The 26,178-nt window shown below is 38.7% G+C and overlaps 2 protein-coding genes across 6 annotated transcripts in view; both read right to left on the bottom strand.

Moving 5' to 3' along the window:
* The window catches only part of CLCC1 (chloride channel CLIC like 1), a 25,079-nt gene extending 16,329 nt beyond the window's left edge, over nt 1-8,750 (bottom strand). The window contains exons 1-3 of one of the 4 annotated variants that reach the window (XM_023742186.1): nt 8,636-8,750; nt 1,832-1,985; nt 1,174-1,275 (exon numbers count right to left, since the gene is read on the bottom strand). In XM_023742186.1, coding sequence (XP_023597954.1) covers nt 1,174-1,275; nt 1,832-1,963 — 234 coding nt within the window. In that variant the 5' untranslated portion in view covers nt 1,964-1,985; nt 8,636-8,750. Of the gene's footprint in view, nt 1-1,173; nt 1,276-1,831; nt 2,332-8,621 lie in introns of those variants that run through there. The other 3 variants (XM_023742187.1, XM_023742188.1, XM_004388063.2) reach the window with 3 other exon arrangements.
* A 2,328-nt stretch (nt 8,751-11,078) lies between these two features.
* WDR47 (WD repeat domain 47) overlaps nt 11,079-26,178 on the bottom strand; it is a 54,919-nt gene continuing 39,819 nt past the window's right edge. Inside the window, exons 9-15 of one of the 2 annotated variants that reach the window (XM_023742185.1) lie at nt 26,008-26,083; nt 24,104-24,261; nt 22,905-23,074; nt 22,179-22,355; nt 21,319-21,450; nt 13,944-14,162; nt 11,079-12,531 (exon numbers count right to left, since the gene is read on the bottom strand). In XM_023742185.1, coding sequence (XP_023597953.1) covers nt 12,389-12,531; nt 13,944-14,162; nt 21,319-21,450; nt 22,179-22,355; nt 22,905-23,074; nt 24,104-24,261; nt 26,008-26,083 — 1,075 coding nt within the window. In that variant the 3' untranslated portion in view covers nt 11,079-12,388. The remainder of the gene's footprint in view (nt 12,532-13,943; nt 14,163-21,318; nt 21,451-22,178; nt 22,356-22,904; nt 23,075-24,103; nt 24,262-26,007; nt 26,084-26,178) is intronic. The other variant, XM_004388044.1, reaches the window with a different exon arrangement.

Below are 26,178 nucleotides of genomic sequence, written 5' to 3'. Positions count from 1 at the left end.
AAAAAAAAAAAAAAAACAAGGCTAGGGAAAATCACATTGATTAAGGGTAGGGTTGCACAGCCAATTATTGTAATTGCTGTCAATAAGATGTACGCCTGTAAAAAGTTGAATTCGCAAAAGTTGTGTAATAGACATATTTACAATGACAACAAAAAGTAAAAGAGTAGCTGCTGAGGCTGCTTATGTACAGTCAAACACCTCATGGGATTTGGTTCCCTGATTTGGAGGTTTAGGGTCATGGTTTCATGGGATACCCCAGTTAACTGGCCTAATAACATATTTAGTGCTTCTGTTCTACCTCCTAGTTCATTGCATAGTGCCTGGGGTCTTAAAAGCTTGCAAGAAGTCATCCAACACAAAACAATTGGTCTCTATTCACCTGGAGCAACAGAGGAAGAAGGAGAATCAGGAATAGATGGAGGGTATGGAATATGTGGCTAACTGCTTCCATGAACAACTGCTTCCCTTGCCATGAGACCAGAAGAACTGGATGATGCCTGGCTACCATTACTGAACATTTTGATCAAATATTCCATAAAAGAATCCTGATCAAAAGAGGAAAAACGCAGAACAGAGTTTCAAATTCTCATGGACTCTAGACTTTCTGGAGCCATGGAGGGTGGATGAACCCCTGAAACTACTGCCCTGAGATAATCTTTGAATCTTGAACCAAAAATATCCCCTGAAGTCTTCTTTAAACTGAGCAATCATTGAGCTTAACTAGTAAAAAAGGTCTGTGTTGAGCATTATGCTCTTTTAAGAACTATCTGTATGGGATCAAACTGACAACAGCAACTCGAAAGATTGGATGGGAATCTTAGGGCGCAGTGAGTTTATGTTAATGAGGGAGGAACAACTCAGAAAAGGAGGGTGAGAATGGCTACACAACTCGAAGCATGTAATCAATGTCACTAAATGGTACGTGCAGAAATTGTTGAATTGGTATATGTTTTGCTATGTATGTTCTCAACAACAACAACAAAATAAATAAAATTTAAAGGGAAAAAAAACAGTGCTAGAGTAAGTAAAGAAACATTTAACGTATGTATATATATGATTTTTAAGTATATAGTACGTAAGAACACAAGTGGTGTTTGCAAAGACAAGAAAACAGAGCAATTTAACATAATATAAATATTATGACATAAAACTTATGAATGAAAAAAATCTAACCTTATGAGTTAAAGAATCAAGCCTGCGGTAACATTCAGACATTTCGTCAGCATGTGACAAGTCAGGACTGACATCCTTTTTCTCTGCTACATCATAGTTCGCCTAAAATAAAATAAAGACAATTTTATTTCTTTATAGTGCAGTTGTAAAAATAACTTTTACTTACCGAAGACTAAAATTTATGACTTTGCTCACTGTATTCTTCAACTGTATTAAACCATCAAAAAAGTCTGATTTATATAATACCTAAGGACAAAAATGCTATTAGTTTGCTGGTTGGTGCGTTTTATATTCAAATTTGAAACAGAAATAACCTGGTGGGTTTGAAATAATCTAGACTATCAGAGCTAGGAAGATATTGTGCATGATTGCTAATCATTGATACATGAATCTCATAAAAACCCACTGCTGTCAAGTTGACTCCCACTCACAGCAACCCTATAGGACAGAGTAGAACTGCCCCACAGGGTTTCCACGGAGCGGCTGGTGGACTCGAACTGCCCACCTTTTGGTTAGCAGCCGTGTTCTTAACCACCGTGCTACCAGGGCTCCATGACTATGACTCCATGACTCTTATAGTTCTGTGTAAAACAAGAAAAGTAGACTATTTCCACCATAGAACTGATAAAGTCTTACATACACACATTTTTTTTAGTACCTGAGGAGATTTCCTCATTGTTCCTGAAGCGGCATCATAGTTAAGCATGTCTGTGGGGTCAATCCAGTCATCATCATGAGCATAGCCAGCTATCAGCAACAGACATTCACAAAGGAGCAAAGAACACAGCATTCTGTACCAGCCTGAAATTTTTCTTAAATACAGATATAACAACATATAATTATTTTTAAAAGGAATTGTTTTGCAATAAAAACTTTTTATCTACTTCTCTTTAGTGTTAAGATAAGGCTTTCCTTCCAAATAGTAATTAAGGAGAGTACATAAAATTAAAATACTCAATAAAATGGTATTAACGTATACAGACACACACACATATTCTTATCGAGACAATAAGAAAACAGGCTTTTTTCCACATGACCCAGTAATTCTACTCCTAGGTATATATCCAAGAAAATATATGTCAACACAAACACTTGAACATGTATGTTTATTGCAGCATTATTCACAAAATGCACAAGGTGGAAACAACTCAAGTGTCCATCAGCTGATGAATGCATAAACAAAATGTGGTATATTATTAAGCCATAAAAAGGAATGAAGTACTGATACATGCTACAACATGGATGAACCTTGAAAACACTATACTAAGTGAAAAAAGCCATTTACAAAAGACCACATATTATATGACTCCATTTATATGAAATATCCAGAATAGGCAAATCTATAGAGATAGAAAGTAGACTAGTGGTTGCTTAGAGGTGGGGGTGGGGGGAGGTGGTGAGGAATAAGGGGGAGGATAGCTGAAGAGACAGGCTGCGTCGACAATGCCAAAGTAAGGCTTATGGCTAAACTCATCTGCTCACTCTAGCTTTAGAGAGTGATGGGAGCTCAGAAAAAAGGCCTGGAGACAGACTTCCAAAATCAGCCACTAAAAATACCATAGATCACAATAGTCCATGTTCCACTGTGCATAGAGCTGCCATGAGTTTGGGGCCAACTTGACAGCAGCTAACAACAGTAATGTGTAATGAAACCCCAATAAACACTCTGGACACTGAAGCTCATGTGAGCTTCCTTGTTGGTGACAGACACTGACTCACCAGAGGGTAACGCATCCCCTGGGACCAGTAATTTTCTTATTGGAGACCCTCCCAGACCTCACCCTGTGCATCTCTTGTTTATGTTGGTCCTGGTTTGTCTCCTTTATAATAAAACTGTAATTGTACGTGTTAAAAAAAAAAAAGGGGGACAGGAATTTCATTTTAGAAAGATCAAACAAGTATTAAGTGTACAGAATGCGTATGAGAGGAAAAATCTGCACAAAAAGACAGTCCAACAAGGAGGATGAAGCAGAAAAAGGATGTGGTAGTTGGTCTGAAAGGGTGTGCAATGAGAACCCTGGACACATGACACATTTTGAAGATTGATTCCACAGACCTAAGTGACTGCACAAGGAAGGAAAGGAAAAGGAAGGTGGCAAACATGCCTCCAAGATTTCAAGTCTAGTGACAATGAAGATGGTAATATCATTAATTTAAAAGAGAAATTCAGAATGAGAACATGGTTTGGGGGAAAAGTTCAACATTCACTTGCTCAACATTTACTAAATAACTACTGTGTACCAGACACTATCTTAAGTGACAGGGATACCAGGAAACTAGCCAGGCCAGGTCCTCTTCAAGAAGCTTATATTCTAGAATAAGTTGGCAAATAATATAATTTCAGATAGTGATAAGTCCTATAAAGAAAATAAATCAGGACAATGGGACAGGTAGATTAGGTGATGTTGGATATTTTAGGGAAGGCCTCTGAGATTAATGGTGGCCACAAATTCTTTGTCACTCTCCCCACTGAGAGATGGAGTCGATTTCCCCTCCTCCTGAATCTCAGCTGGTTCTGCGACTACTCAGCCAAAATAACGTGGTGGAAGTGATGCTGTGCTGGTTCAGAGCCTAGACTATAAGAGGATTGGTGGCCTCTACTTAATCCTTTTGGAATGCTTGTTCTTGGGACATCCCCTCTTGGTATCCAACTGCCACACTGTGTGATGGCTAAGCCACATTGAAAGGCCATGTATAGGTGCTCCACTGAGTTCCCAGCTGGCAGGCAGCATCAATTGCCAGCCATATGAATGAGCCATCTCGGTGGTTCCAGCAAACCCAGCCTACATCACACAGAATAGAAGAGCCACCCAGCTGAGCCCAGCCAAACTCCATAAACCCATAGAGTCATAAGAAATAATAAAATGGTTGTTTGAGGCCACTAACCCTTGGGGTGGTTTGTTACATAGCAGTAGATAACCAAAACAACATTTAAGCAGAAACATGATTAAGAAGCTAACCACAGTGAGATTTGGGAGAATATCCACACAGAGGGCACAGCAAGTGTAAACGCCCTGAGTGGGGAGTAAGCTTGAAGCATTAAAAGGACAAGAAGAAGGGCTGGGGTCTCGTGAATGAGCTGGCGATGTGGTAGGCCACAGTAAGATAAGGAGTGTGGTTTTACTCTAAGTGTAACAGGAAGCTACTAGAGGTTATTAAGTAAGAAGAATCTGATTCACGTTCTAAAAGAAATTACTCTGGTTGCCATGTGGAGATTGGAATATAAGAACAAAAGCAGGAGACTAGTAGAGAGGACATGCAGCAGTGCAGGTGTGACATGAAGGGGCATGAACTAAGAAAACACCAAAGGTGTTGAGAAATGGTCAGATTCAGGCAATTTGTAGGTTTATAGGTAGACCTTACTATACATGTGGCACAGACCAGCTAATGGGTCACCAAGCACATTTCTTCTTATTTCTAAACACACGGCAACTATTCATGCCGGCCTGTCTTCCAGGTAAGTATGGCCTTGTGTTAATTAAGTTCTGGTCAAGGCAACAGGTGTGGGAGGGATATGCATGACATTCAGGTCTGGCCCTAAAAGCCTCCCACAAGTGATCCTCTGCTGGCTGGCTCCACCCACCAGGGAATGCAAAGAACACTGGGCCTAGAAGAGGGCAGAGCCAAACTATGGAAAGAGCCTGGGTCCCCAACTGACCACATGGAAGACCGGCCACTATGTGGGAACACATCTTTTAACTTTCATGTGAACAAAAATAAATTTCTTTCATGGTTAAGTCACTGAGATTTGGGGGCTTGTTTTTTATGGCACCTCTGCTACCCTGATACAGAAATACACTGCAGAAATGGCTGATAAATTGGGATATAAGAAGTAAGGATAAAAGAAGATTTGGGATGACTTCTAGGTTTGTGACTAAAGCAACTGGGAGAACTAGAAAGACTGCAAGAGGCTTAGGGGAAGATAGTGAGTTCTGAAAGATCAAGAGTCTGTTTTGGACACAGTAAATCTGGGGTGCTGTCTTAGTCATCTAGTGCTGCTATAACAGAAATACCACAAGTGGATGGTTTTAACAAAGAGAAATTTATTTCTTCACAGTAAAGTAGGTTAAAAGTCCAAATTCAGGGCATCAGCTCCAGGGGAAGGCTTTCTCTCTCTGTCGGCCTTCTCATCAATGTCCCCCTGGACTAGGAGCTTCTCTGCACAGGGACCCCAGGTCCAAAGGACACGCTCTGTTACCGGCACTGCTTTCTTGGTGGTATGAGGTCCCCCTGTCTCTCTCTGCTCACTTCTCTTCTCTATATCTCAAGAGACAGCCTCAGGACACAATCCAATCTTGTAGACTGAGTTCTGTCTTACTAACACAACTGCCACCCATCCTCCCTCACTGACATCATAGAGGCAGGATTTACAACATATAGGAATATCACACAATACCAGGAATCATGGTCCAGCCAAACTGATACACACATTTTTGGGGGGACATAATTCAAACCATGACAGTGTCCAATGCTGCTGAAAGGTCAGGTAATCAGGAAGTCAGCACAACTTGACCAAGGTAAATGAAGACACCAAGAGGTACGCAAGAATAAAGGACAACTATGGTAAATGCTATAACGTATACAATTTTTGCAACAGTAGTAACAAAAGATATGTGAGTAGTTACATACGTAGGTATGTATGCAACATGGGCATGGGAAGGCATATGGGAGTACATGAGCATACATATATAGGTATATTTGTGGGCATATGTATACACGTTTGTATGTGCTGCACAGTTATGGATATTTCCTAGACATATCTAAACACCTTTTGAGACCGATTTACTGGGTTTGAAGGCTCAGGACCATAGTCTAGTGGGACAACTAGGTCAATTGTCATAACTTAATTCGTAATGTTCTACATCCTAGTTTGCTGAGTAGTGTCTAGGGTCTTAAAAGCCTACAAGTGGCCATCTAAGATACAACTATTGGTCCCTTCCCATCTGGAACGAAGGAGAGTGAAGGAAACCAAAGACAAGGAAGAAATTAGTCTATGGGACTAATGGCCCACATGAACCACAGCCTCTTCTCGCCTAAGACCAGAAGAACTAGACGGTGCCTGGCTACCACTACCAACCATTCTGACCAGGGACACAATTTATGGTCCCAGATAGAATGGGAGAAAAATGTAGAACTAACTCAAATTCATAAAAAAAAGACCAGACTTACTGGACTGCTGGAGGGTAGAGGAACCCCCAAGACTACTGCCCAAAGATACCCTTTTAACCTGTAAGTGAAGCCACTCCTGGAAGTCACCTTTCAGCCAAATAATAGATTGGCCTACAAAATAAAGAATAACACTCATGAGGAATGCGCTCCTTTAAACAATCAACTATACGAGACCAAATGGTCAACATTTACCCAAAAGCAAAGATGAGAAAGCAAGGAGGGGCAAGGAAACTGGATGGATGGAAACGGGGCAGGCAGAGTAGAAACGGTGAGAGTGCTGACACATTGTGGGGACTGTAACCAATGCCATGGAACAATCTGTGTATGAATTGTTGAATGGGAATCTAATTTGCTGTATAAACTTCACTTAAAACATAATAAAATACTTTTTAAAAAAGATTCTGAGGGAGAGGGGGGTTAGAAATTTTGGAAGAGCAGGAGGAAGAAGTAGAATAGTAGAATCAGCTGAAAATACAAGGCCTCCTACCAGATCCCCATGGTCACTGATTTGAGGCTGGAACTCCTTGAAAAATATTTCAGCCAACCTCACACTCCCTCCAAATAAAGCTGCATCCCCAAATCTGCTGGGGATTTTGTTGAAAAACATGACTAAGTCTGAGTCTATCTCTAACAAGCTCCTGGTGATGCCAGAGATGTTGGTCTACAAACCACACTCTGAAGAGCAAAGTGTTAAGCAGAAGCAACCTTCTTATGCTGATTTAGTTTAACAGTGGCACCTGTTATTCTACTACTTGTCAACGCATACTAGTCTCTCTTCCCAGTTCCTACTAATTTTACCATTTTTCTCACTGCCTCAGGCTTTGATACTACTAACAGTAGCTAAAAATTGAGTACTGAAACTTTGTGACAAGCACTGTTACATCCATTGATAAATTAATCCTCACAAAAACTCTAGTTAGTACTATTACACCTTCATTTTATATATTAGGAAAACAAGTAACTTGCCTGAGGTCATCCAGCTAGTTAGTGGTAGTGCCCAAACTCGCTCCAGAGCCATGCTCTTACCCCTTCTCTAAGCTGTTTCTCCATGGCAAGGTGCTAGTGGCATCGAGGGGCTACTCAGAGGTGATGGGGTCTCGGAGGGGGTGGAGAAGAGGAACTGCTAGACCCACATCTCAACACAGAGTGGGTGCTAACATGAGTTACTAGACTGGAGAGCTATCAGGGAAGACTGAAATGTCTATCTAGACTGTCTTCCACTGAATGGAAAATGGGAGAATAGAAAAGTCTGCTTTCAACTAATTTTCACATCCAGTGGGGAAGGCAAGACTAACTTGTATAACATAAATTTTGTAGTAACCTGTATGTACCATGGAGTCCCTGGGTGTTGCAAACAGCACACTCAGCTGCTAACAGAAAGGTTGGAGGTTTGAGTCCATATAGTGTCGCTATGAGCTGGAATCAACTCCAAGGCAATGGGTTTGGCACGGGTAGAGGCACCTTGGAAGAAAGATCTGGCAATCTGCTTGTGAAAAATCAGCCATTGAAAACCCTACGGAGCACAGTTCTCCTCTCACACACTTGGTGTCGCCATGAACCAGAGTCAACTGGTTTTGGAATACGTACCACGGCATAAAAATCAGGGGTTTGCAATTCAGTTCACTTGAGCGCATATCTGAATCACCTGGACGACTAGTTTAAACAGACTGCTGGGCTCCACGCCCCAGAGTTGTAAATTTGCATTTCTCACAAGTTCTCTGATGATAACGATGCTAGTCTGGGGACCACACTGCAAGAACCACTATCACTTGAGAAAACCGGAACTGTTTTCACCACTCAGTCATTAATGCACAGGCTTAATACTTACATTTTTTACACTCTTAACTTTTTACACTCAAATTGGATTTGGGGGTTCGAAAAAAATTACAACTATTTTGCTGCCTGTATTTGCTCAGATTAAGCTTAAAGTCTCCAGAGACAACCGAAATCAACAAAATTCAACGTTCCCTCGGGTCTTGCTTTGCACTAGCTTGTCCCTTTCCCCAGGCCGCTCTTTGAACCGTGTAACGCAACAGAATCCGTGTGGCAACCAGAGATAAGGCAGCCAACTAGCCCAGCAGATGAGGGGGGTCTCGCTCGCCCATCCTAGTAAATGACAAGTTCCTAAGTCACCCCACAGGTCCGAGCGGCCCAGCGCAGCGCGCCCGCGGCCCTCACCCGGTCGGCCCCCGCAGCCTCCCCTGGCGCCCGGATGGTCCGCGAGCTGGACCCGCCGAGGCCCAACCGGCAACCCCGGCGGGCCGAACAAACACACCCACCCGCGTAGACTCACGCCTAGGGTCGCCCACCGGCCTCTCCCGTAAGACACTTGTCCACACAGGCCGGGGAAGACGAAAGCCGCCTGCGCGGAGCAACCAAAAGCTTCAGAGAGCGCCGGACCTCCCGAGCGCCTCCGCATCGACTCGCTCGGCCGGCGGCTTTGCGCTCTTCCCGTGCGCGCGGCTGATTAGCCCGCCGAGGGGGCGGGCCCGGCCTCGGCTTGCGTGTTTAGGGCAGGGGACTCACTCTCTCCAGATGCAATTTTTAGGTGGAACCCAAATGTATGAAACGGATACAAAGCGTATTTTTAGTATTCATTTATTTTATAAATTCAGATGTGTAACATTTGCGACGAAAACCGGAAATCTATTTTGAGCGTTTTTTTTAAATAGGAGATAATGAATGATGACGACAGTCTCATATTTGGGAGGCGGGGACGGGTGCAGTTGCACAGTATGGAGTACTTGCAAATTTTGTCTTTGTCTTTCACTGCTGGCCTTGCAATCTCTGGAAACCTCAAAGAGGAGATGACAAGAGAAATCTTATTCAGACGTGTACACAAAAGTTAACTGACAACAAATTTAAAAGTATGTTAAAATTTGGTATATAATTCAGTACACTTGAGTGTGCATTTTGCTTATTGCAATTTTTTTAAAAGTTAAATGTTAAAAAAATTAAACTTGAATCAGACCTCTGAAGCTCCCATAGAAGAGTTAACCTCTGCATAGCCTCTCCATTCCAACACCCCAGCCCCGCCTCCCCACACCCCCAGCTGAAAAGGGTTCCGAGAGTGAAAGTTATTTCAGTCCTCTCATTATTTTACCCAAACCTCCAGGAGTCTATTCACATAAAAAATGAAGTCCTGACACAGGCTACAACATGAACCTTGAAAACGTGCTGAGTGAAATAAGTCAATCACAAAGGGAAAAATATTGTATGATCTCTGATACGAAATAACAAGAATAGGCAAATGTAAAGAGACCAAAGTTTATTAGGGTAACCAAAGGCAGAAGGGAGAGGGAAAGGAGTCATTGTTTAGGAAGCAGTATCTGTTTATGGTGATGGGATATTTGGCAATGATTATGGCTGATGATTACATAATATGATTAATGTAATTGATATCACTGAATAGGACACCTGAAAAACGTTGAATTGGCAAATGCTAAGTTGTGTATAATTTTACAATAATAAAAAAAAAAGTGCAAGGTTAAAAAAAAAAGTCTATTCATTGCTACCTGCAGAAGGGAAATCCCTGGGTGGTGCAAATGGTTACAGCACTTGAGTACTGGCCAAAATGTTGGCGGTTCAAACCTACCCAGAGGAGCCTCAGAAGGCGGCCTGGGAATCTGCTTCTTAAAAGTCATAGCCTTGGAAACCCTATGGAAAAGTTCTACTCAGCACACACTGGCTTGCCATGAGTCGGAATCAACTCCAAGGCAACAACACATGCAGAAGGCACTGTGCAGAGCGTAGAAAAAGGACATACATGGCCAGATATTGAAATAAGTCAATTTCTGGTGCGTATTATCTAATTCACTGCAGTAAGAGAAATTAATTCCATACCCCATATCTAGGAGGATCTTAAAGTTTTCTCCCTGACAGTGATGAAGGTAGAATACATTGTTTTATGAACTTTTTCACCATAAGTTGAGCTGGTTTATATCAAGAAATTGCCCTTTCTCCTACGTTTAAACTTAATGCTAATGGCCTGCTAATAACTAAAATATATTAAATTAAGAATGAAAGTAAACTAAAGAGAGACTGGCCTACTTTTAGCAGAAGTCCCTTTCGTGTACAAGATGTAGGAAAACTGTGTACGTACTGAACACTCACTAGCTAGATTTCATTTCTTTCTAAAGCACCCAATTCAACATATTTGTAGTCTAGAATTTATACATGTTGTCAGGGTCTATTAATCAACTTTCACAATATATTCTGGATAGAAAATTTCTCTAAATCTTGGATGAAAGAGATAGAAGGTGGTATGCATTTGCCAAGGGATAAAAAGCAAGTTAATGGAAGAACTTTAGAAAGAAACATAACTTAATATGGGATTCATCCACTGGACCATACTACCTCCAAGTAAACTTGAAAAATAACACTCTAAATTGAAAACTACAGACACTGAGTGTTCTGGACGGAATTGTATCCCCCAAAATATGTACTGAAGTCCTGGTCCCTGTACCTATCTATGTGATCCTGTTTGGAAATATGCTTTGTCCTTTGTTGTGTTAGTGAGGTCATACCAGAGTAGGGTGGATCCTAAACCTAATCACTTTGGAGTTATAAAAAGAGAAATGACACAGAGCCACACATAGGGGAATACAGATGCCAAGGAACACCAGGGAGTGCCAAGGATCATCAACAATTGATGGCAGTCACCAGAAACCAGGGGAGAGACCCATAGAAGGAATCCACATGGCTGAGACCTTGATTGGGATTTTTAGCCTCCAGACTGTGAGAAAATAAATTTCTGTCCTTTAAAGTCACCCACTTGTAGTACTGCTGTTACGACAGCACTAGCAAACCAGTACACTGAGACAACAGGAAAGTTTTAGGTGTCAAGAGGTCTTTATTGAAATAATAGCACAGTTACACTTCTAATACCCTTTCTACTTGTATACAACAGATTAAAAATGCTTGCTACATACAATGCACAGACAGTTCAATAACTAGAACCAACTCAACTGCATTTAAAATAAATAAAATAGCCTATTTAATAATTTAAAGTAAAATTACTGTACAATATGAAAATAAAGATACATAAATGTTAGGATCTACAGTGCTGTAGAAATAAAATCATTATTCTGCATTACATAAAACAGTGCAAGAAAAAATCCAAATAAGCTTTTGGAGTGCAAAGTTTAAATTTTCCATTTTAAATTATCATGCACACATAGCATTTCAAGCCATGCTATGGTCTATGGCAATTTTTTCTTATATATCTTTTTTTAAGGAGGAAAAATGCTAGCCAGTAAATTTACTGTACTATCAAGTGTTCCATCACGTAACTGCTGCTGCTCTGCTTCCACAGTACGGTTTACAAGGGAGGTATCTTGTTGCATTCAAAAAATTGAAATTAACAAGTCTCTGAAGCAAACACTTACCTTTTAGCCTGAAACAAAATAATGTAACAAAATAATAGTCATATCTCGGTTTAAGAAAAAAAGAAAAGGCCTATACCACATAATGAACTAAGAAGCAGTTTCCTATCCATCTTTAAACTCCATAATGATCCTTAGTGAAAACAACCATGTAACTTTTGAGAGATATATATAAAATTCTCATTTCTAACGGACAGGTGATAGAATAGCATGGGACTGTGAGAAGATCAAAAGTAATTTCTGAACACCTATGTTTAATCTGTGTAGAACTTGGCTGCATTACATATAATAATATACTTATAGTTCAATTTCAATGTGTATATAAAACTGTTATTTAGGCAAAGACCAAGGAATGCATTTAATACTAAACTGTAAACACGTCATCCACCATGACTTGGAGTGCACACTGACAACATAAGAGCTCTTCTGCAGGCTTTGACAATGAGACTACATACAGCAGGTCACAGAAGCATGAGCTCACATGGAAGCACTGCAGAATAACACCACCCAACACCTCCTATCAACGGGATACATGGTAATAAGGGGCCTCCTCGTGCTAAGCCACTTCCTGATCAGTCTGTGTTCTTCAGATCTGTCATTTTCACAACTCAGTAGTCTTAAGTGTCTGTGCTTTCACTGCACAGACTGACTTCAGGTGTACTCTATCCATTGTAAGTCCAGAGGGTAACAGTTCTGTCTGCAGAGGACGACAGGAAGGAAAGATCCTGGGTGTGCCATCTACACTGAATCACTTTGTCCTTGTGCTCCCCCACCACCATGATAGGAAGCTGCTTAGTGAGGTCCCCTAGATTGAAAAAGAAAAGAGATGTACATTTACAATACAAAATAAGTGTATCTATAGATTTTACAGACCTCCTGTTACTTTAAGACATTACAATGTAAAATATCCTAAACTATATTAACATAATAGACAGAAAGGTTCGAATGGGGATAAATTACTGAATACCTAACAGCGTAACTAATATTTGGTAACATATACAGCAACATTTGACACAGCTGGTCATTCTCTCCTTCTTGAAACTCTCTCTTGGCTTCTCTTGACTTTGGTGTCACTCCCATCTTAGTCTCCTTTGCTGGCTTTCCTTCACTTCCTGACTTTGGTCAGAAAGTCTGGTGAATCCCAAGAGTCATCCCTCATATTTTTTTTTGTTCCCTTTCTATCTCACTTCCTAGGAAATTTCATCTGAGTACATGGCCATTTATATACTTATGATCCCCACATTTTATCTCCAGTCTTGGAGCTGGAGCTCACCTAAGCTCCAGAGTAGTATCCAAATAGCTATTTGATATCTCATTTGATTGTCTGATGTTGTTGGGTGTCATCAAGTTGATTCCAACTCATAGCAACCCTATAGGGCAGAGAGTAGTACTGCCCCATAGGGTTTCCTAGCTGTAACCATTACGGGAACAGATAGCCAGGTCTTTTCTCTTGCTGAGCCACTGGGTGGTTCGAACCACCAACCTTTTGGTTAGCAGCCAAGAGCTAAACCACTTCACCACCAGGGCTCCTGACTGTCTGATAGTCATCTTAAATTTAACATGTCTAAATCAAACTTGATTTTCTTGCCTCAACCTGTTCCTTCCCTATCCGTCTTCCTCATCTTAATTAATGGCACCATCTGGTTGCTTATGCCAAAAACCTAGGAATCGTCTTTGATTTCTTTTCCCCTCACTCCCCAAATCTAATCCAAATACACTGATGTATCTCAAATTCAATCACTTCTACCACCTCCACCTCTAGCACCCTAGTCCAAGCCACCATTCTCTCTTACCTGAGCTATTTCAATAGCCTCCTCACTGACATTTCTACTTCTACTCTTGGCCCCCTTACAACCCATTCTCCCTACAGAACTCAAGATTGTCTTTTAAGAATGTAATACAGATCATATCACTCCCGTTTAAAATCTTCCAAAAGCTTCCCATCATACTTGCTAAAATGTCTATAAAACCTTGTCTCTGATTTGTTCTCCCCCATCTTTTCCTTGATTCACTAAGATTATTCACTCCATTTAGTTAATAATTTGCTACAACCCTTCTTAACACAGTCCCAATAATCTGCTTAATAAATTTTATAAACTAAAATTTGAAAATGTTAAAGTCAGTCACACTAGACTAACAAAGAAGGATCCCAAATAGAATGCAAGAAACTAAAAAAAAAAGGAGACGGGTCGGGGGGGTCGAGTGGATCTAAATTACCTTGCAGGTCTGTCACCTTTATTTTCATATCATAAGATCCTGTTAGCAAGTAATGGGCGCCAGGAGAGAATCGAACAGAGCGAACATCACTGGAGTGAGGATGGTAACTTTGTACCATTCTTCCTCCTCTTATGTCATACAACATGCAGCTAGAATCTTCTTGGCCTGTGGCTAAGAGACGGCCACTGGGGTCTACAGCTACAGATGCCACTGCACTGCCTGTGGCGAGAGGAATGTACATTTTAATATGGAAAAATCAATATAGTTAAATTGCAACATAAATAATTATGTTCACTGAACCATACCAAACAGTAATAATTTAATGTAGCTTATCAACACTGTTCAGTTATGGAAAAATCCAAACTAACAGCCAATAAACACTTGCCCCTTTTAGGGACAAGGTACAAAGCAAAAAAGTCCATTTTTAGTCTTTTAGGGGAACTCCCTCCTAAATTGTATACCTACAGTGCAATAGATGAATTACACTAGAAAAACCACTTTTCTTAATCTCATTTTTTTTTTAAACTGCTGGTTAAGTGTCCAGAAATACTTCCATACCTAGCTTAGCATCTAGTTGGAGAAACAAGAAATTAAATAATAACATACGTTTTAGGAAAACAGTGTAGGAAATGTCCAAAAGCAATACACAATTTACTGCCAACATGAACTGAACAGAGAATAAGCTCTGAGTCCAAAGGCTGGAGCCATAATGGTAGACCACGCATTCTCAATGGCTGCAATATTGCCCCCAAAGGAGAAAAAAATGGCTCTTAGGGAGTGAAAAAATATTAAACATTACAGTAGTTTGCGACCCTCCAAAGCTTAATCCTACCCAACAAATCTTATTCCTCAGTATTTAATTTTTCTTGTTAGGAAAAAATTAAATTTTTCTTTTTAGGGGGTAATAGTGAAAATAAAGTTGAGAAACACTGCTGCAGACCAAAGTGGACTGGGGAGACTTCACAGAAAAAAAGGGCATAAGTTAGATCTTGAAAAACAGTAAACAGTATTAAATAAGAATGTATATGTGTGTGTGTGTGTATATATATACATATATGTATCTAATTAAAATAATATTTTCTTGAAATTTTGATAGAGAAAAGAAGCTGGCTATTACAGTCAGAGGAACCCTGGTAGCGCAGTGGTTAAACACTCAGCTGCTAACTTAAAGGTTAGCAGTTTGAACTCAACAGCTGCTCCACGGGAGAATGATGTGGCAATCTGCTCCCGTAAAGATTACAGCCTTGGAAACCCTATGGAGCAGTTCTACTCTGTCTCTAGGATCACTATGAGTCAGAATCGACTCAGTGGCAATGAATTTGGTTTTAATTACAGTTAGGAAGAATTACACAAGAAAACGTTTAGAGGAAAAGTATTTAACATGTTTAAGGGCAGGTAATCAGTTTGGCTGGAGTTACTTGGTTTAATGAGTGAACAGTCTCGATGCAAAACATAAAAGACAGGTTAGGGCCAACCATCAAGCACACCGAATCCCGAACTGCAGAGTTTGAACTTGCTTCTTCTGCAGACAGTGAAGCATCACTGCAGGTTTCTAAGCAAGGGAATTACATAATCTAAGTGGTGCTTTGGGTAGATTAACCTAAGTGAAAATGTGTATGAAACTAAAATGGACAAGATTCTAGAAGAAGAGAGACTACTGAAAGACAAGATAGAATAACAGAATAATGAGAGAATAGGGGCCTGAAGACAGACAAATTTCAGGAAAAATCTGAACAAAGAATCAACAGTTTCAGCAATTAACTGCCTGAACAGAAGCAAAAAAGGAAGTGAAAAATCAGTCCCAGATTTCAAATCTAGTTGAATGAGGAAATAAGAGACCCATTATCAAAAATAGGGACGATGGGAAGAAGAGCTGATTTGCAGGGGAAAAATTAGTTTAGTTTTACACATGCAAAGTTATGTTGCTAACAGAAATCCAGGTTCATTTACTCAGCAAAGTTATTAAGTCACTACTCCCAGTGCCAGGCACTATGGTACGTGCTACATCTACCTCTGGGTAATAAAACAGATATGATTACTGCCTTTGTAAAACTTTAAAATCTACTGGAGGACATAGATAATATATAAATATATATAATTTTAAGTAGTGATAAGAGCTGTGAAAAAAATAAATGGGATTTAGTGATAGAAAATAATAGTGAGCTCCTACTTGGAGCAGTCAAAGGTCTCCCTGGCAAGAGATATTGAAGCCAAGACCTAAAGATGAGGGAGACATTTCAGGCTAATAGCATGTGAGTTTGTTGGAAGTGGGAAGAGTTTGGCATGTCCCAGGACTGAAAGGAAAGAAGAGAGTGATCTGAGATGAGACTAGAAGGATACATAAATCCAGATCAGCAGAATATCACAGGCCATGGTAAAGAGTTTGCACTTTAACCTAAGAGCAATGAGAAGTCATTGAAATGTAAGCAAGATGTGATATATAAGATTTGGTTTGTGTTTTATCTTGATCAAACAACTTATTTCCAGTACATACATTGGGAGTACCCTATGGTTGTACCCCATGGTACAGGGATTTAACAGGAAAAAAAAAAACAAAAAATGAGCATTTTCATCTAATTTACTGGAAAGCACTCTAGGAATCAGAGGGCTTAAATCTAGTGTCAATTCTGTAATATTTAATGTTATCTTGGACAAGCTATTTAACTTCTTGGTTCTCAGTTCTTATATTTATAAGCTGTCATGGACTGAATTGTGTCCCCCAAAAATGTATGTATCAATTTGGCTGGGCCATGATTCCCAGTATTGTGTGATTGTCCACCATTTTGTCATCTGATGTGATTTTCCTATGTGTCGTAAACCCTGCCTCTATGATGTTAATGAGGGGGGATTTTGGAATATAAAAGAGAGAAAAAAGCAGAGAGATGGGGGGCCTCATACTACCAAGAAAGCAGTGCCAGGAGCAGAGTGCATCCTTTGGACCCGAGGTTCCTGTGAGGAGAAACTCCTAGTCCAGGGGAAGATTGATGAGAAAAACCTTCCTCAAGAGCCAACAACGAGAGAAAGCCTTCCCCTGGAGCTGATGCCCTGAATTTGGACTTTTAGCCTACTTTAGTGTGAGGAAATAAATTTCTCTTTGTTAATGCCATCCACTTGTGGTACTTCTGTTATAGTAGTACTAGATAACTAACACATAAGTGGAGGGAAAGAGATGAGATGATCTCTGGGGGTCATTCAGGATCTAAAATCATCAATGAGTTGGAATTAAATCATCTGTACTCTATTCTGAAGAAATGGGAAAAACCTGCCACTTACAATATTTTGTATAAGTTATATGAATCCTTCTCTATCTTTCTCTTTGAAATTTCTCTTTGACAAATTGCTGTCTTTATTTTTTTTTTCCTGATGCATAAAAAAATCAGGTTATCTGTGTTTGCAGTTTCTAATGGTTGTCTTGAAGGGCTTCAAGAGAGAATCCACCGGACCTTGATTGAGCTTCTTGAATTGGTATTTTATAGTTTTCATAAAATTTGGAAACATTTTGGCCAGTATTTCTTCAATTCCTTTTTTCTTTTTCTCTCCACTCCTTCAGGAACTCAATTACACACTGGCACATAGGGTGCTGACACCTTTTTTTTTTTTTTAGTCTCTTGGTCTCTGTGTTTCATTTTGGATAGCTTCTATTGCTGTCTTCAAATTTACTAATTTTTTCTTCCACGGTGTCAACTCTCCTGTCAACCCCATTCAGTATCAGTGTCATTTTCATCTCATTGTATTTTTCATCTCTAGTAAAACAATTTGGCTTTTTCTTGTCTTGCCTCTCCTTAACACATTTTCCTCTACCCTCTAGAAGATACTGGAGTGTATTTATAATAGCTGTTTTAACATCCTTATCTACTAACTCTGTAGTCTATTTTAGTGGGTCTGTTTTGATTAATTTTTTTCTCCTCATTATAGATCATATTTTCCTTCTTCTTTGCAGGTCTACAAATTTTTGGTTGGACGTCAGACACTGTAAATTTCACCTTGTTGCATGCTGGATACTTGTTAATTCCTTTAAACATTCTTAAACTCAGATTTGTTATTTTTAATGAATATTCTGGCTGCTGTGTAGAACACAGATTGGAGAGGACCAAAGTAGAGGTACAGAGAACAGTAGGAAGCTATTGCAGTGGTTAAGTTGAGAGATAGTGGTGGTTTATCCTAGAGTGGTGGCAATAAAGATAAAAAGTAGATGGATTTAAGATAGATTTTTGACGCTAAAACAATAGGATTTGCTGATGGAATGGATACTAAAGAGAAAGGAGAAAGAGAGGAAACAAGTAAGACTCCCCAATTTCTCTAATGAACAATAGGTAGGTGGTACCACTTAGTCAGGTGAGGAAGGCTGGGGCAGTTTTCTTTTGTGGGCCAGTCATGAGTCAATAGTTTGGTTTAAGACATGTTAAGGTTTGGATGCCTGTGAGACATCCAAAAGAGGATCTCAAGCAGGTGGGTTAAAAATATGAACCAGGCACACAGAAGAGGTTAGGGCTAAATATAAAAATTTAAAGTCTGTCAGCATGAGTTATACTGAAGCTGGGGTATGGCTGTAATCACCTAGAGAAAGAAAGGAGACCAAGTCCAGCACTGAACCCTAAGGAATGCCAACATTTCGAGGTACAGCAAAGGAGGAAGAGCCAATAAAGGAGTAATTATCCAGAAAGGTAAGAGAAGAAGAAAAAGTCCGAAAGAGGAAGAGGTTAACCGTGTTACATGCTACTGAGACTTGAAGTAAAATAAGGATATAAAGTGATCTGGCAACATGAAGATTGTTGGTGATATTGAAAAAAATCAGGTTTTGTTAGAGTAGTTGCAGCAGGAGCCAGATCGGAATAGGCTGAAAACTGAGGGTGAGGATTTGGGAAACAGCATGTATAGGTAAGACTTCTGAGACACCTGGATAAGAAAAGGAAGATAAAAATGGGGTTAAGACCTGAGAGAGGAAAAGGAGGTCAAGAGAGGAACTTTTTAGCATTGCCAATTCTGTAAAATTTTTGTATGTACATGGGCCTGATCCAGTAGAGAAGGAGAGATTAATGTTGCAAGAGAGGTATGACCAAAACTGAAGTCTCTGAAAGAGAAAAAAAAAATCAAACCTGTTGCCATTGAGTCGATTATGACTCATAGCGACCCTATATGACAGAGTAGAACTGCCCCATAGGGTTTCCAAGGAGCGGCTGGTGGATTCAAACTGCTGACCTTTTGGTTAGCAGCCAAATGCTTAACCACTGCACCACCAGGGCTCTGTGAAAGAGAAAGGGAGCTGAAAATAATTGAGGTAACTAGGGGAGAGTCTGGGGATAATTTAGTGATAAATCAAAACGAAAAGCAAACCCGTTGCTGTCGAGTCCATTCCGACTCATAGCAACCCTAGAGGACAGAATGTAACTGCCTCAACAGAGTGTCCAAGGAGCAGCTAGTGGATTCAAACTGCCGACCTTTCAGTTAGCAGCCAAGCTCTTAACCACTGCACCACCAGGTGTATAGAAACTAAGCAAGTAAAACAAAGAAATACAATTATTAACACTAAGGAACAAAAATGTGTAAGAAAAAATGATAAGATCTGAATAGCAACTATATGATTAAAATAATGTAAACAATGAATACCAATCTAGTTAAAATTGATGTAACTTTATCGAAAGGTTAGGGAATAGGAAGTAGGTCTATGGATAGGGGATGGTGGGAGTTGGAAAGAGCCATAAAAAAGTTAAATCTTCATATTCTATGGTAAGAAGTCAATAAATAATCTTTAAAAATATAATTATGGGCATGTTATTTAGAAATATGGAAATAAGTACCAAAAGAACACTGCTAAAAAAGTTAAAAATGGCTGCCTCTGAGAAAAAGGAAACGAGACAGGGGCTAGGGAAGGCAGAGGCTGGTGATGCCTAGAGCAACGCTGTTTTTCTTAATAAGTCTTATTGAAGTTGTGTTCTTTAAACTATGTGATACATTAACTTTGATAAGATACAAACTAAACTTTAGACAAATCAATGATTACATATATATATACACATATACATATATACATGTATATATATTACATACATACATATATATCTATGTATGGGCATGTGGGTTTATTCCAAACTCAAGTTTGCTATAGCAGATCATTTCTGGTTTAAATCAAAGGGTAGAAAAAGTCCATAAAAGTCAAAAGAATAAATAAGGCTTTTTTTTTTTAAACACCAAAAATTAAGGATATCAGGCAGGGCTTTTCACATGGAATAGTGCCTTAAACTGCTATTAAAAACTACAAAAAGCAGAAAACGTACTCCAAAATAAAATAAATGCAGTGGCAGAATATCGTGTATTCTCAGATACCAGTGTTTTAAAAGGTGATTTAATGCAAAGAGCATTAACCTGGGTTTACGTGGAATCCAAACCAACACCAAACCCACCACCATCGAGTCAATTCCTACTCACAATCCAAGTCATATTGATCAGTTAAAAAATCAAAGTGTGTGTTGTATGCTACTGTGTGTGCTTTGCTTTGTTTAAAGGAGAAGCAAGATTATTATATACACAAACTTTTTGGTTCTGTATTTACAGAATATTTTTAGAAGAATAAATCAGAAACTGGTCCCTTAGGGAAAGAGACCAAGGAATAGGAGTGGGAAGAAAATGGTATATACCCTTTTGTACAATTTGAAATTTTACCAGGTGCATGCATTTTAAAAAATGATTTTTAAAGGTCTAAGTTCTAACATGGCCCTGCTACTACTAACTGCATAGTTTGGGGCATGATACTTACTTAGTTTCCCTGGACCTCTGTTTCTTAAGCTGAACATTATTTTTACATATAAGATAACAGATGAAAGCATTTTTAAAGAATAGAAAGTAACTGATAAAGTATCAAATACTAGAAGACCAGACTTAATGGTGTGACTGAGACTGGAGGGACCCTGGAAGACACGACCCCCAGACTCTCTCTTAGTCCAAAACTAAAACCATTCCCGAGGCCAACTCTTTAGACAAAGATTAGACTGGACTATGGAACATAAAATGCTACTCGTGAAGAGTGTGCTTCTTAGCTCAAGTAGATACATGAGACTAAATGGGCAGCTCCGGTCCAGGGGTGAGATGAGAAGGCAGAGAGGGTCAGGAGCTGGTTGAATGGACATGGGAAATCCGGGGTGAAAAGGAGGAGTGTGCTATCACAGTACAGGGACACCAACTAGGGTCACATAACAATGTATGTATAAATTTTTGTATGAGAGACTAACTTGAATTGTAAACTGTCACTTAAAGCACAACAATTTAAAAAAAAAAGATATCAAATACTTATTTTACTATTGTTCCTATTATTAGTAGGCTAGTGCAATTTTTAAAGCTTCTTTCCCATATAACTTCATTAAATTCCAGAAAAACCCACCAGTTCCGTGGAATGTTGTGCCAACAACACGGACACAGCTTGGTACTCGAAGATCCCAGAATCTAACAGTCTTATCTTGAGAACCAGATGCAATCATCCAGCCACTCCAGGTATAAAGTGCTAAAATATGCCCTATAAAAGACAAGGTACTCAATTACTGTGGAATAACACTTTTCTTCAACACATTGAAAGCTGAGTACTCCTTTTTATTGGGCATGTGATGGTCTGGTTAACCAAATATACTATGTGACAGATTTTCCACATATATCAAATAGATGGGCAATTTTCAAATAATTAAAATTCAGTAAAATGCACAATATCAAAACCATACTGAACAAATTTAATCTTTCTTTGGTGATTCCATTAGTACGGTAGGCTCTTTCAATATTTTAGCACATCAAAATTAGAACTGAAAAAAAATTATCATTTGAAAATATGGCAACTTGTCCATGGAGTAAGTACAGGATTGTGGGGTTAGATCACCAAGTCTGGAATGAAGAGACCTGGGTCAAATCTCAGTTTTGCCACTTAATAGACTTGTGATATTGGGCACTTCATTTTGTCCTTTCACCCTTACTTTATTCATGTATAAAATGGGAATAAAACTGCCTACCTCATAGGGTTGTTATGAGAATTAAATTATGGACTTATGTATATAAGTAAAAGATACAGCACACAGGAAATAGCAATGTTAGTCACTACTTGGTTGCTATCCAAAGCTCACATTTTTTGAAATAAAAATTTTTTGTCTTGAAGAAATTTCTTTTGATGAAATATACCCCAGTAATGAAAATTCATAGGGGAAAAAAAGCATGGGTTGAACACAAGGAAAAGCAGCATTTGAGACTGATATAACACACCAGTATGTCCACTCAGAGCATGGAGGCCTTGTCCTCTTTGACAATCTGTTGTGTAAATGTTACAATCCCCTGCTCCAGCGCTTATCAAAATAGCTCCACCGCTTTCTGGCCCCTCCATAAATGCCAAGTCTCTAATTGTCCCATCATGCATACTAAATTCCAGATCCGGTCCTGAAACAGCAATAAGAATTAAAAAAAAAAAGATACTGCTCAACTTACTGTGATAATTTAAGATTGCTCAACTCCCTCAAAACTGACCAAGAGTAATGGTGAATGGTATGGTTTGTATTTTCATTTAAGGATCAATATTATAATCTATTTCACTTTACTGAGCAAAGAACTTCAAGAAATCAAAATACTGATTTAGTTATTATCATCCCTAAAATAGAGTTATATATAGAGAGATACGTTCTTATTTTTTATCCCAAAGAAAAAAAGAAGACAGATATGTTCTAGAAAATATCCATTAATACCATTCTGGTCATTATTTTAAAGTTATTTTTCTGATAACAATGATTTTCTACAGCTTAGACACCACGTGGCCATCTGTAAAAACTTGCCTAAAAAGAATAATGTTTCATGAGTACAATCAAGCTTTATAATGTTTTTTAAAAAATTTTCTTAAGGCTAAATTCTTGGATATCATTAAAAATAAAACAGACATATAGAGATATAACATGGGGAATATATAAAGTATACACTGGTAAGCTACTGCTTGGGCCCTACCTGTTGCATTACAAGTCTCTGCATTAAAGGGCAGAACTTTGACGTATTTGTCGTTTGATCCTGTTGCTAATAACTGTCCGCAAGGACTCCAGGCCACACAGTAAATGGATCCTTTATGATGTTTATTCCTTTTAAAACGTACCACGGGCTGCTTAGGAGCGTCATGTGCACTAAAAAGAAAAATTACAGAAAGATACTTCAATTTCTTGCTTGCTAAAATTAACTGATATGAAGTTCTATGTTATGGCTGTCCCTGAGAGTGGGAGCTAAAAGATTATCAGACAACAGATTGATAAGTTTCCAAAATGTTAGAAAAAAGAAATTTAAAACATGTTTAAAATCCAAAAAATAAAATCACTAACCATTATCATACTCATCTAACTCTCATTTTAGACTACTTAGGAAATAAGACACATAACTAAAAAAAAAAAAAAAAAACTCCATTTCATATATTTTTTATGGATTTTAACTCAAACAGAAAAGAAACGCTGCTGGTAATGCTTCTAAATTCAAAAAGTTCAATAGACACTTATTAAACATGTAATATAAGCAATGTCTCTGGGGGTGCAGGGAGGTGGAGGACGAATTAAAAGAAGTCAGGATCTCTATCCAGAGTTTAAAATCTGGCAGGGGTAGATGCTGTCGTGACTACCACATATAGTAAGGCGAGTGTAAGTGTTATAGTCTAATACAAAGTACTGGGCCTTAAAGGGCAGAGAGAATTTTTACAGAAAAAGATGCAGGAGGAACACAATTTCAGTGAAGGTATTATACAGTAAGGAAAGAATGGGCCAAGTGGGAGGCATGGGAAAGAGTCCATGGGGCTAGACGAGATAAAGCCTGGGGTACTCAGGAGAAAGTGGGATAGACCGGTTGGTGAGGCATTGGAGGCTCGGCTGTGGAGGGTCCTATATGCCATGCTCCTCAAGAGTTTAGCCCGCAATGGGCATTTTATCTATACTTTAAAAAGCAGATTAATGTTGTTAGTTGCCGTTGAGTGGATTCCGATTAATACTATAGTATTATAATACTAAATACTTTTTTAGTTGCAATGATCATCAAGTCTCTGTAAGAAAATGTACACGTGTTTGGAGATGCATCCTGAAGTATAAATTTTTGAGTGACAAACTAATTTGCACAGTAAACTTTCATCTAAAGCACAATAAAATTAAAACAAAAACAAAGGCATCTAGTCTTACCTTGGATCAATTACTTCTGGATAGGCACATACTCTCAGAGTTTTTGAATTTGAACCAACAGCATATAAAGCACCACTTGGATGAAAAGCCACTGCTCTAACAGCTTGTGTGTCTTCTAGAGTATTAATACAAACAAATTGCTTTTTTGATTTGTCATCCTATGAAAAGAATGAAAGAATATGAAGTCATCCTATAAAAAGAATGAATCTGAAAGAGTTCATCTTTATCCCATTTTAAATTCATTTGACTGTATTAGTCTTGTTTGAACTTTATATTTACTATCCACAACCATACATTCTTTTAAGTGGCAAATCCAAAGTAACTCCATTTTCTCTTTTTTGCTACTCGCTGCTAAACTAAGCTCAAATAGCTCACAGACTTTCAATCTTTTCATCTATGACAAAATAAAAGAATATTTATTATCCTATTAAGTTCTCTTTTAGCTGTCAAGGAAATAAAATCGCCCACATATATAGAAGTTCTAACAAAAACAAAGCAAGAATCATTTGTGTTTCTAAAAGCAGGAAGTAGAAAGGACTGTTATTTAATCTATTTAAGAAAAAGTTTACTATTATCTCCAGTAACCAGTATTTCAGCATTTCAAACTGAAATTGTAAAATACCCTTTTAAACTGCAAAAATGAACATTTAATTTGAGCTTCATTTTTATTTTGAACTGTGAACCTGTCTGTCCACAGCCTTCTTCTGAGGAAGGCAAACTGAAGCAGTTCTGTATACAAGTTTTGATGACTCCTGCTACTGGTGTCATTGGAAAACATCCTATAGGCTACCCTTAACCAGGACTGACACACCTGGAACAGGGACCTCTGGACTGGGTGTGGTCACCGGACCCAACCAAATCCTGCCTTTGGTGACTACCTATGTCAAGAACCCACACAACGGCAAATCACTTCAGCTCTGGGTCTAGTGTGGGAGCTAGGATCCATAGTGACTCTACCCATAAAGAGACTCTGCCTCAGCCTACCCAAGCTCTTACGTATATATTCATGCAATACATCCTCATTGTGGAGTAGAGGGCAAACCTGATGTGTCAAGTTATGTTTGTCTTACGGAACTGAACTGAATTCTTATGTTATTTGTTTGAATTTATTTGACTAGAAATGCTACACTTTCCATTAATCCACATCCAAGGAATATGACTACCAAACAAATAGCATAGGGTAGATAAGAGAAAAAGGGAAAGGAATGGCCTACAGCACATTAATAATAATCACTAACAGCTGGTTTATAGCAGAAGTGGCAGAGCCACACAGATTGATTTTATTTGCTCCTCCAGTGAGTTTTAAATTTTTTTAAATTTGTTGCTATTTTTAAAACAGGAGATTTCACACAAAAATCTATATTTCTAGCTTTTCTTGAAAACCTAAAAAACTAGGAAAAAGAAAAGGGACAAATATTCCTATGTGCTTATCATGAAAATGGCTGACTTTATTCATTTCTTTTATCTGTTTGGCCCCTCTAAGCATTTGAGATAGTGTCCCTATGTAAGAGGTTAAAATATGAACTAGAAAAAATAAGACAGAATGAAGCTGTGTACTAGTTAGGGAAGGATCTGGTTCCAAAGCAAAAACATGTATTGATAAGAAACACAAAGGGGATATCAATAATAGCTGAACAAATTAACCACAGGGTTCAGAAAGCAGTGCACAGCCCCAACTCATGTGCCAAGGTCACTACTGGGTCATTAATACAAATACTCCCAAATGTGCTTTTTGAGGCAACCCTTTCCCTTAGCCCACTGAGAGTTCAACTTGAGATGAATACCAGCATTAAAAATAATGATTATTTCTAAAAATGTTTCTTTCACTGAATTGAGAATTCCTTAGTGAAATTTGCAAGTAAAACAATGTAAAAACAATGAAACCGCCCCCCTCAAAGTATTACCTCTTCCCCTCGTGACCTTGATAGATTCCCTGAAGAATCTCCAAGAGGTGGTTTAACAACCGAATGTTCTGATGAGCTGTGTGGACAGAAATTCAAATAAAGTTTACTCTAAATCTCAAAACAGAAATTAATTTATCATTTTAATCTCTAATTTTTATTTATTTTTATTAT

This window comes from Trichechus manatus, unplaced genomic scaffold (assembly GCF_000243295.1).
Source record: "Trichechus manatus latirostris isolate Lorelei unplaced genomic scaffold, TriManLat1.0 scaffold00204, whole genome shotgun sequence".
NCBI lineage: Eukaryota > Metazoa > Chordata > Mammalia > Sirenia > Trichechidae > Trichechus > Trichechus manatus.
This window is presented reverse-complemented; position numbering and strand designations above follow the sequence as displayed.